Source organism: Mustela erminea, chromosome 13 (assembly GCF_009829155.1).
Source record: "Mustela erminea isolate mMusErm1 chromosome 13, mMusErm1.Pri, whole genome shotgun sequence".
In the NCBI taxonomy this organism is placed as follows: domain Eukaryota; kingdom Metazoa; phylum Chordata; class Mammalia; order Carnivora; family Mustelidae; genus Mustela; species Mustela erminea.
The window spans coordinates 74,218,991-74,231,194 of NC_045626.1; the positions used below are offsets into that span (position 1 = coordinate 74,218,991).

General features: G+C 44.0%; 1 protein-coding gene across 1 annotated transcript in view; it reads right to left on the reverse strand.

Annotated features, from left to right (window-relative positions):
• The window catches only part of ANKRD13A (ankyrin repeat domain 13A), a 32,664-nt gene that overhangs the window by 8,185 nt on the left and 12,275 nt on the right, over positions 1–12,204 (reverse strand). The window contains exons 3-9 of the mRNA XM_032311177.1: positions 11,571–11,695; positions 9,106–9,151; positions 7,628–7,771; positions 6,760–6,949; positions 2,950–3,016; positions 1,511–1,592; positions 350–411 (exon numbers count right to left, since the gene is read on the reverse strand). Coding sequence (XP_032167068.1) covers positions 350–411; positions 1,511–1,592; positions 2,950–3,016; positions 6,760–6,949; positions 7,628–7,771; positions 9,106–9,151; positions 11,571–11,695 — 716 coding nt within the window. The remainder of the gene's footprint in view (positions 1–349; positions 412–1,510; positions 1,593–2,949; positions 3,017–6,759; positions 6,950–7,627; positions 7,772–9,105; positions 9,152–11,570; positions 11,696–12,204) is intronic.

The following is a 12,204-nucleotide window of genomic DNA, read 5'->3' on the forward strand; positions in this document are numbered from 1 at the left end:
CTCAGTTTTCTGACCCTCTGACAGCCATTATACCAACTCCACAGAGTTCTCATAAGGATCAAGTAAGAAAATGTTTGTTAAGGTGCTCGGTTAAAACAGAAAGTCCTGAATCCTTTCTAAGTTTACAGTTGAGAGAGAAAGCACCTGAAGTGCACAGTCATGACCCTCCTCTAAAATCTGTATTTGTAAGACTCATTTATTTCTCTTGCAAAAGAGTATCTCCGATTTCAACTTGGGAGTGCTCTTCAGCCTTGCAGACAGAGAGGCCTGGTCAGGTTCAGTAAATGCCATCACAGCACAGCAAAGTCATGTCCTTTCTTGAACCTAATAGCTCGCTGCTACCACTTACCCCTTGAGCACCAAACTGATGTTCCACAGTTCCCAGCAAAGATTCCAGTGGGTTCCTATCCGCTAGAGAAGGGAGGAGAAGTTTAATGTCTACTATTATGCCTTACTTGTGACTACAGAAAGAGATTCTTGTCCTGTTTTAAAGTTCTGGATCCCAGCTACCTACGTTAGGAAGTCCATTTATGGGCAGGCTAGTAAAATCATCTATAATAACCATCAGCTAATTTATCCCTCATAGGACATTTTTTATTAGGGTCTCTAACCTAGGTTAGCAACAGTTACAAGAACTCGAGTAGAAAGAATTTGGGTTTAGGAGTGAGCCTGGGGTGGGGGGGGGGGGGGCGCACAGCGTTCTCATCTGTCAAACCAGAATCCTAGTAACAGTGGCCGTGGTGGAGGCACCCAGCAATGACCGTGTGCTTGCCACACTCTGCAGGAACCTTGCAAAGGTTCGCATGAAGCAACTCGTCCCATCCTCCCAAGCACCCCCATTTCACTGCTGAGGAACATGAGCCCCAGAGGGTAGGTAACTTAAGGCCAAACAACAGGCCCCTGGTGGGGCTTGGATATAATCCCCGCGCATTGGCAGAGTTTGGGCTCATAGTCCAGGTTCTGTCCAGATCTTCCATGGTACAAGTTTGGACTGACTCGCTCATTTCAGGGAGAACTAGTCTCCAATACCTTTATCTACCTAGATGTCAGATCCAGCAACTGTTCTTCAGAACACAAGCACAAACCCTCCTGCATGGCTTTAATTCCACTTGAAGCCAACTACAGGTAATATCTTCAAGAATGGGCCAGACAGGGGCCCCTGGGTGACTCAGTGGGTTAAGCCTCTGCCTCTGGCTCAGGTCACGATCTCAGAGTCCTGGAATCGAGCCCCGCATCAGGCTCTCTGCTCAGTGGGGAGCCTGCTTCCTCCTCTCTCTCTCTGCCTGCCTCTGCCTACTTGTGATCTCTCTCTCTCTCTCTCTCAATCTGTTAAATAAATAAATAAATAAAAATCTTAAAAAAAAAAAAAAAAAAAAGAATGGGCCAGGCTAAGGAAATTTTTGTAAAAAATTAGGGTTAGGATGAGCCTGACCTGACCACATTCAACCCAAAACTTAATGAAGCCAACAAAGGCTCTCTCTCTCTAGGCCAAACAAAAGGTGGGGATTACCTTTATATCTCTTTTTCTCTTCCTCGGTCAGATGTTCTGTGCGGATTTTGGTTATCACACTCACATTGTTTACTGTGTAAACCTTGAGAGACGTGTGCAAAAGAACACAGTGACACAGGGAATCAAAACTCAAAAAATAAGCATAGCAAGAGCAAGAATGCTGAAGCCAAAAAAAGAAAAAAGAAAAAAAAAAAGAAAAAATTCAGCAAAATAAAAATGAGAAATGGTTGACAATCATTAGGATCCTTCAGAGAAAATATATAAGCTATCAACTTAGAAATGCATCAGCAGTTAATCTGCATCTCTGACAGTTTTAAATACTGAGGAGTGAACAGGGATGGCTGCAGCTTCCCGCCTGCCCTTTGTGTTGCTAAACACCCTCGAACAAAGGTCCTGTTATTTAGGCCTCCCTGCTGGATTCCTATCACACTATTCCTATCCCAAAGCCGCATCATGGGCTTCTGTACTGATCTGTGGTGATCTTATAACAGGACTGACTTAGACAGCCATCTGCTGGGCAGAAGGAAAACAGAACAAACACAAGGTTCTCTAAGACTTAACGAGGAAACTGGCAAGTCACTATTTAAAAAGCTATTCCCTCTACAGACAAAAAATTATCCTCACCACCAGTCAGGGCTCTTGTTCTCAAGGCCGCCTGAGGAATGTGGGGTTCTGGAAGACCAAATCTCATGGTAAGCGGAATTAACTGTATGTGCCCTCTGTGGATTCCTGCACAGAGACTCAAGGAAACCCACACAGCACTGGAGCGACAGTGTCTAAATGCATCTTGCTGAGCATGACATTAAGTGTCTTTGCACACTCAGAGGTCACCAGAGGATCCTGTAGCGGCCGACTCCGGCCCTGGGAGACAGCAATCCCTGCTAGACTGCACGGCTACAGAGAAGCCAGCAAGTAGAGCGCTCCCGCTGACAAGACACCAGAGGCCCCGACTGACAGCAGTCTCCACTCTTGACAACTGTATTCTTAACACACTGATGTCATGCGAGTGGGTTGTCAAGTCACTGGTTACAATTAGGCTGACTACAAAAATGCGAGATTATTAAAGCTACTTTACTTTTCTTTTCTTCTTTAAACCCACTCAGGTTATAAAAAAAGATTGACATGCAGGTCTAATCTAATCCTTTCTTTTCGTCCTTAAAGAATTAAAGGAACGGTCACTCCCCGGGGGACGAATGACACCCAGACTCACTTCTCTACAGGGCTGTTTCTCTTTGGCATACCTAGGGGCCTCCTCGGGACATGCTATTCTATTTTCTGAACGTCAGATCAGATACAAATCCAAGTTGAGAGACGCCAAGCAGTACGTTATTCCCCAGAGTATCTCCACGGCAGAGGCATGAAAACAATCTGAACAGACTCCTCATTTGCATAGAAGCTAAATAGCTATATTAAATCTTATTTTAAGAGTTTCCTTTTACCTTTGCTTCGTAACCATTAACAACTTCTGCTTTATCTGTCCTCCAGCCCCAGAATCCGGATTTAGTTCTGATAAAAAGTGAACACCACAAATTTCTACATGTACAAAATGCCATTCAGATTTATCCCTGCCGCCTTTATAGTTTACTTCCCCCAGCTTAAGGCAGTGAAGGCCACTTGGTGACTATGGTCCTACTGTCCACAAAAGGATGCTCTTGGTGACAGATGGCTTACGCAGCCCCACCCCCTCCCACAGTTATTAATCAATTCACCTCACCCCTGGCATAGAAAGCCCCCACTCTTGGCTTCTTTACAGAAACCGCCAGCACAGGGGACAAACATGGTGACACTGACTAGACAGCTGTCCTAAAGAAATGAAGATGACCAGCGTCCAAGGGCTCGCCATGAGGTACGATCTGGGTCTGAGCATTTGTCTGGATCATCGAAACTGTGGGCATGGACGTCAGCAGCTCTGTTCCCATGAGCAGCCACAACTCAATCGAGGAAATCGTAGAACAAGAAGGCACAGACTATCCTGCTCCTCCAGAGAGAGGAGGTGGGGCAGGAACTCATCATTGTGGCGAGCTGCTTGGAGAAGCCATTAATGCCTGCAAAATGGCTTGGGAGTCAAATGTTTTAACAGGTTTGGTGCAGCAGAGGAAAGGATGTTATGTTAAAAGCAGTTTTTCAGCCCAGGCATTAATTCCAGGTCTGTGGAACTGCTTTTAAAGTAGCCCAGCATTCCAGCGGCAGCTATGGCGTTGGTCAAGGTGCCTGAAAACCCAATTATTCCACTCAACATACTTCTGGGTAAAAATGCATTTAGAGCCAAGAGCGGCCAAGAGGCTGTGGTTCATTTTCAAAGCAGCTCATCCTGGGAAATACTATCACTCAGAGGGGAGCCCTGACCAGTCTGGTCCGCCCTTTTGTCTAGGACATCACATCCTAGCTCCACTCCATCACATTCTAGCTCCATGCTGCACTGCACCCCATGCAGAACTGGCCTGCCTGCCTTCTGCTCTGACCCCAGAGGGAAGTGGGACATCACACAGGAAGCTCCAGGAACTGGCAGGTGAGCCAACTCACAACAAAGATACAGGCCATTTGCATCTCATGTTTCTAAATGGCTTTATTAGTCCAGATGGGGTATGCAAAGTTTTATGCGTACATTACAGCCCATCAGAGAAAGGAGGGACCAGAGCTTCACCTTTCCCATTAGTCCACAATGAAGGAAGAATGACCCATGGAGGGAGAGCGAGAAACCCTAAAGGGATTACACCAAATGCTAGGATCTCCACTTCACATTTCAGAAACAAAACTGAAATCTAGGGGGGAAGGGGTTAGGGTCCATACTGAGTCATAAACCCGAGTCCCCTCTTAGTCATCAAGAATTGAAAATCAAGACAGTCCTTTTAGTTAATAGATTCAGTCCTTGGTTCCTTGTCTTTCACCAAGTCACTTGATATTTTGGCCTGGGGAGAACTGTTTCCTGGCACACAGTCTTCCAAGGTACCAAAGGATGACTCAGTCTGTTCTCCTTCATCCTGCGGGGCCTGCTGGGGAAACGGAGCTGCGCCATTCTCCCTGGAGACCGCCATGCTGCTCAGTTCTCTGCATCTGCTTGGCTGGCAGTCCTGGCTGCTCCCCTTCCCTTTCCACTCCCCCTCTGACAGCTTGCTTATTAAATTCAGTGTCCTAATTTAAAACCAAAAGTCTAATAACTCCTTGGCTCTTCATTAACTTTACATGCAGAGACATCTGAAAATGACAGGGGGACACCAGCTCCCCCTCTGCCATTTTTACCTCTGTTGAGACTGCCACACCAGGGGCCACTGAGCCAATGCTGCAGCATGGAGGCTGCTGAGCCATGCAGAGAAAGTCTCTGAGGGTGGCTGGGAATGTTCTGTTTAAGGCTGGCAGAGCCTAATCTTTGAGGGACGAGACCAACCCAGACTTCAGCCAGAGGGTATATAAGGGAGGCCAAAAACTCATGCAGGAAGCAAGCCTCAGGCTGTCAGAACAGATCAGAGGAAAGAAACGGATGAGAACGGCTATCACAAAAGAGCACACCTTCCAGATTCAATCAAACACACACTCCCACCTCCAGTAGGAAGGATGTGCACACACCATTTCTACCACTCAAGTGGCTCCAAAACTCACTAACTGCATATTTAATTCTGAGCACCACCAAAAAAAGCACCTGTCTTCCAGAAACCCTTCCTGTGAGACCTACTGTCAGTTGCAAAAAAGGAGGTTAGCTTGAACCTTCTGAAAACCTAGTAACCATATGAATATCAGATGTGCCTTAGTCCTCCACACAAATGGAACGTGCCCTCATATAACATGTACCTTCAGCCAGTAATCAGCACGATCTTTGTAAATTACATTTAAGAACACTGACTCTACCAACTCTGCCAGGGAACTAGAGGGAACAGCAGCTCTTCTCATGACATCTTAGGATCATGGGGACTTTAGCAGCATATCTCAAGATTCACTCCTTTCTTTCTTTCAAGGACACTGAAATCCAGAGAGACCAAGCCACCTCCCCAAAGCCACATAGTCATTCAGGGGCCCTGCCAGTGGCACTCAGTTTTTTTCACCCCCATCTCCACAGCTGGGCTGCAGCAGGGAGGGCAGGCTCCTCTCTTTCCAGCTTTCCCAACAGAACCCTAGCTGAAGGTGTCTGCAGAGGTATGTGCCAAGCCTCAGGGGTCTGCCCCAAACCCTCCCAGGTAAAGTCACAGTCAGTCCCTAGTAGACAGCTATCACCTGGCAAGGCTGGTGATAGGGCACTGACCCTGCCTCACAGGGGTACCACTACCCAAGCAGCAGTGGTATTAGGACACCACACAGGCTGACACTTGGGTTTTCTCTTCTGCTACTAACAGATGCCCTAATTCCAATGCTCTATCTAAATTCGAAGAAAGGAGTATTTCAGTCTTATATTTGACTCATCAGAAAATTCTCAGTCTTACGAACTGATTTTATGGAAACAAAGAAAAGAAAAAGAGAGGAAAGGGAGTATATTCACTAAAAGTAAAGAAAGCCTATATCTAGGATAACATATGTCCATGTTATCTCAGGTTGTGCTGCTTTGGATTACAGAGAGCTGGATGTGAAATCCTAGGCAAACACTCAGGGCTCTTTCAGACTCCCTCAGCTCAATGTGTTTGGAGGTAAAAACACTCAGGCCAACGGCTCTGACAGCCTCTGCTTCCCCTACACTCAAAAGCTCTCCATGCCTCTGCCCAGCCCAGAGGCAGATGACCAGTTCTCGTCCAGGTTAACCAAGGTACAAACCTCTCCAGAAGTTTCTTCTGGTAGAATCTGGAAGAGAACCGAAAACTCCTCCAGACTCTTTCTCTAAACTCTCAGGCCTCACATGGGGAAAGGGCCACATTAAACTATACAGTAAGTGTGAATATGACTAATATCAGTACAACCACAATCAATACTGGGTCAGTTCTAGCTTCCAGAAACTCAAAGCTCCATGGTTTGGGACTAGGGAGTCTTATGGATCCCCAAACACCGGAACAAAAAATTCAAATAAAATCCATTAAAAGGGCCCATAAAAGAATATGAAGACACTTCTCCAAGATGTAACCAATGTGCTGTAAAAATGATCTATGAAAGAGGAGGTCAGCTATGGCTTTTACTTGGTTAGAACAGAAAGCAATGTTAAAACCCACTACTGTTTATTATGCCGGATTAGAAAAATTCCAACCCACCGATAATTTCCGATTCATATCTACATGCGACTAAAGATAGCAGTAAAGGGATTAGATGTTAAAATGCAGAACCAAAATGCGTACCTTTCAAAAGCAATATTTTTAGTATCGAGGCTGGTGTTAATGACTGGGCTTGTGAGCCGCCTCTCAACTTCCCTGCCTTTTGGCTTCATCAAGTCCAGAGTGAGGCGCTCCATTTCCTGGGAAAGGTCAAAGTGTTCAGTGGTGACCACTCTGTCATCATGGTTGACTTCCATCAGCTCTGCCCGGTTGTCTGTTAATGGAAACCAGAGCATAACCAAGTGCCAGGCAAAGAAGACACAAAAACAAGGAAGCCTCAAAAGTTAAAATGCATCATCTCACATTTTTCCCCTCAAGTGCTATCAGATAAAACCTAAAGACTATTGATTATTCACTACCTACTTACATGGGGATTATCTGGCCAGTTTCCACAGCCCATAGGCCATCTTCCTCAGAACTACAGGCATTAAAAACAATTTGCCTTTTTCATTGGCAACACATCTATGCACTTTTTAAAATACACAACTTACAAATATACAATTTACATAACTAATGTAAATTGTTTATGCATCATGCTGGGCTGGCAATACAATTTTTCTCACCCTCCATCAGGAGGATTACGCCTGCTTGTTGAGGGAATATAAGGAGATACAAGACAGTCTCCCACTCAACGCTCAGGAATGAGGGACAGATGCATGTTAAAAGGGTAAATGATACAGGCAAGAGAATCAAGAGAACTATTCAAAAAAGAAAGAAAATTGAGGAATCGAGAGCTGAAAAGTTAACAAGAATAACCAAAAAAGAAAAAAAAAAAAAAGTGCCCCAGACAGGGTCAGATAAAGTATAGGAATATAAACACATTTTGATGGTCAAAAAGCAGTCTGTAACTTAGCGTGAGCAGTGATTATGAAAACAGAACAGAATCACTCACCTTCTCCCTTAAATATAAAACTACGCCTCCCTCTTATCCAGCTCATGTTCTCAAATCCCAGCAATGTGATATCCACACGCAGCTTGGCACCACTTTTCCAAATGCGACACACATCGTTCGGGCATATTCTGGAAACCAAGGGCACTACAGAAGAGAAACGTACTACTGAGAAGAAACCTGAGGGCCAAGCAGAACATGTAGGGCCAGGAAATCTGGATTGGGACTTTAATAAAAGGAAAGCAGTGGTTGGATAGTGACTGCCAGACAGAACGGGGCTTGGCTCCCACACTGAGGATCCAGGTGGTCACTTTTAAAAAACAGACCTTCTGTTCTACAGTTCTTTATAAAAGTGTAGGTGTATGTCTTACCCAGAGAAGACCCTGAATGAATCTCCCAGAGGTATTTTCGATCCCAAAACTGAAAGTCTCTTTGTGACCATCACCACCACCATCAGGGCTATACAGCGTGTCCACCTGGCCTTCCCGCTCACATACACTGCTCTGGCCACATGGCCATGACCTGCCACATTGCCACATCCACCCTTCAAAATATCAGACCTAACACAGCTAAGATCTGTGGCTGCTTCGGCATTGAAAAGAACTTGTAAGGTTTCCAGAAGAACCTGAAATTCTCTTCTGTTACATACTTTTTACTTCATTTAAATGTTTCATTACAAATATGACTTCTTGCCTGACAGAAAAATCGGTGTGAAACAGCTGGGAACCTGGGAATTAAGAGCTGTCAATAACTGATCTACAAGAAATAGAAGTGGAACATCTATGAAAATTACTGTCGGTCAACTTGCCCTACATAAGATTTTAGAGAAATACATCCATTTTGTAAAAAAAAAACTAAGCTATCCCACCATTTGTCTCATCTTCTTCCATAGAATAACAAGTTTAAATGAAGCAAGTTGAACCACATAAGGAAATGAGTAATAAATTATGGCAAATCTACTTACTAAAATTTTAGCCATTTAAAAAACCTAATAATATGGACAGGTATCAGCTCTGAGTGACAAAAAAAGGAGACAAAATTGTCTATATATTATCTTTACAAGATGCTCAAGAGAAAAATCCCTATGTGTGGAGGAGAAAACTAGAAGGAAAATATCCAAAGCATGAACAGTAGTTGCACTTAAGTGGGACTATAGGTGTCTGTTTTTTCTTACTCTTTTCTACACATTTCTTAGATTAAAAAAATAATAATAATACATTCAGGGCACCTGGGTGGCTCAGTTGTTAAGTGTCTGCCTTCAGCTCAGATCATGATCCCAGGATCGGGGTCCCTGCTCTGTGGGGAGCCACTTCTCCCTCTCCTATTCTCCCTGCTTGTGTTCCCTCTCTCACTGTGTCTCTCTCTGTCAAATAAATAAATTAATTTTAAAAAAAATTCTGTTTTTATAAAGGAAAAGTAAACGTATATTCAGGCTCAATAATTTTGGAAACAAATAAAATAGAAAGCCCAGAGCCACTCACCCCAGCTGGTGAATTCCCATTTCATCTGCACATAGAAATCTGGAGCCTGAAGGACAAAGGTTTAAAGTAAATGATCCTTAGCACTATTAAACCGAACACAAATATGGTAAGGGTTAATGAGGTTTTAGGTTTGGGGGTTTAAGTTTGGGTGGGGAGGAGGAGAGAACACAGAAAATAAGAAACATAAAATGCAAACCCATCAAAGTAAATGCTTATTTTATACGCAGGCTGTTATTTTATCTTGATATAAAATATGTCTAGACAGTTAAAAAAGTTAACTAAGAGCAACAAGGTTAGAGAGGGATAAAATCAAATCTGATTTAGGACTCAGTCTGGTTCCTAACAGTAGCAGAAAGATGAGCCTGGAAGATGGGCCTAGACACTGCCATGCAATGTGGGTAGCAGGCTATTCTGAACAAAGAGAAAGAAACATCAATTCCATCTATTCTATCTGCCTGACTGCAACAGGTTTTGTGTGCTGGGAAGGGCTTCATATTTACTGGACCTCCAAACCAGAGGAGGCTGCCAGACATCACCTCTCCAAGAAGTTCATGTTCCCTCCAGTTCTTCTTAAACTTTGAGAATTTGGCTTTATAAAATTTTATACCACCAGAGAAGTCCTGTTTAGGGCGACTTTCTGATCTGCCCTAAATTCTTACAGAAGGTTCTTGGAGAGCTTACTTAAGAAATCCGACAGTTACTATCCAAGAAGAGAAATGCTAGAAATTCCAGGTGTTGCTCTGTTACCCCTCTGTCCACAATGGCTTTGTCGTGGTTTTTACAGAAGCAACGGAAAGGAAGACCAAGAATCTACCCTTAAGTAAAATCAGGATTCCAGTGATGGGCAAAGGCTCACCAAGGGGCAGCAGACAAGAATGGGGGGGGGCTTGTTTTAAAGAGCCAATGTTAAAAGACAAAATGTCAGCAACAACATCTGGAGACCTGGGCACACAGGTCATTCACAGGCTCTGTTTAACTTCAAGCAGAGAACACAACCCAATGCAGTTTACTGGTATGGCTCAGTACAGGTTAAAAAAACAGAAAGTCCTTTACATGGCATTTTTAAAATGAAGAGTGACCACACATTAAGTCAGTTTCTGATTTGCCAAGTGGGCAAATGTGTTTTTAGTTCCTCCTCCAGTAAGCTAGACAAGAAAACAAGAAATCCCCTTGATCTTTCGCACACTCACACACAACGCAGCTTAAAAACAACGCAGACAACTATTTCATATTTCATGGAAGGTTTTGTGTACTCTGTGAAAAATGAGTATCTCCGGGAACAATTTTGCTTGAGTGTCAGAGAAATACATTTTTTACAAAGTGTGCTCAGATAATGAGCAGTGATTGTCTTACAGCAAAGCTGTTCCTTTTCTCAACAGAGCTGTTAATTTTTCTCAAGAAACATGTTGACTAAAGTTGTAAAGTGGATTTACCTAGCAAATATCTTTGGAGATATTTTGGGAAGTTCCCTTATGTGCTTAAGAATAAATGACACGAAAATTGAAGCACTGATACTTTCTTGTCTCCCACAGCTCTGAGAACATTCCATGACTGGCTCCTAAGATGGTTCTTGTAGGTAACAGACACTTTGTGGAGAAGGGTAACCATGAAGCAGAACAGTCCATGAGCCTAGAAGTAAATTTTCATAAAAATGACCTCCAAGTGTCACAGAGCCCATACACTTTAATTCACAGATAACAGTCTTTACGGGCAATGCCTGAGGGGGAAAAAAAAAAAAAAAACAGTCTTTACGGGCCCAAAACCAATGGTTGTAAATAAATCAAGCCAATGGACCGGAAGTCACAAAATGCTAATGCCTAGAGCCAACAAGTGGCAAGGAGAAGGTACATACACACTTCAGAGCCTCAAGAAGCCTTGGAAATCCCTGTACAGTATCCAATGCTCATCACAGCTTCCTCAAGATGACCTATGCTCAGGGGCACCTTGTGGGGGCTCAGTCGGTTAAGTATCCGACTCCTGATTTCGGCTCAGGTCATGATGTCCCGGTTGTGAGATCGAGCCCTGTCTTGGGCTTCATACTGGGTGTGGAGCCTGCTAAAGATTCTGTCTCCCTCTGCCCTCCCCTGCACCATCATCCCACCCCCCGCCCCCACCCTCATTCACATGTGCACGCACACTTTCTCTCTCAAAAGAAAGATGACCAATGCTTAGAACGCCACTGTTAAGAAAACAGTTACCTAGACAAATTGCTTCATGTCCATTTGTGTTCAGTTACAACTCTTGAGCCGCACTTAGAAGGGTAGGTCTAGTGACGGAGAAACGAAATCTGTGAAAGACCTCATACATTTAATAGATGAGGGATAATGCCCTTTGGTACTAAATATACCATTATTTACTATTCGTTACACTCGTGGGAAGGTACACGTGGACATCTAACTGTGTCTCTCCAGCTATGTTGTCAGCATTTAACTCAAATTATGGCATCGCCACATTTTTATGGATACCTCAAGAATCTTCTGGAGCAGCTCAGGAACTCCTTCAAGGGCCATGGATGTGTTGTGGTAGTCCCGATGCTGAAGAACGGTATACACCATCTCGGGGTCACCGGTGCTCACAGCCTCGTGTAAAACTGAAAACCAAAAAGGTGAAACTTCATCATCCAGTAGTCTCATACTGTGACAGACTCCTAAGCTAGTTCAAAGTGAGTCTACAGATCAAAGACAAACATTTTCTTCAAAGAGCAAGAGAGGCTACAGCCCCACCTTACTTTTACAACCATGATTGCTTATCGCTAGCTCTTAACTGAGTGAAAAGAAAATATAGGGCTTGTAGCCTCTTGAGCAAGCCGACTTCCATCCTCCCCCCACACCCCCTCTCTTACCACTGGTTCTGAAATCCTGACAGTGTCTTCAGAGAGCAGGCTTTACCTGTGTGATCACACAACTGGGGTTATATGTGGATCGGGCAGGTAGGGCTTATGTGTATCTTTGCTCAGCCAACACAGAATTAATTACTCTGACCAACAGAGAGCTTGCAAGCAAGTGAAATGCCAGGATATCCCCGGAAGCAGCCATAATTTCGTTTTCATTTTGCCTATCCTGACAGATTCAATGGAGTTACCATCACATTCCTCAGGAG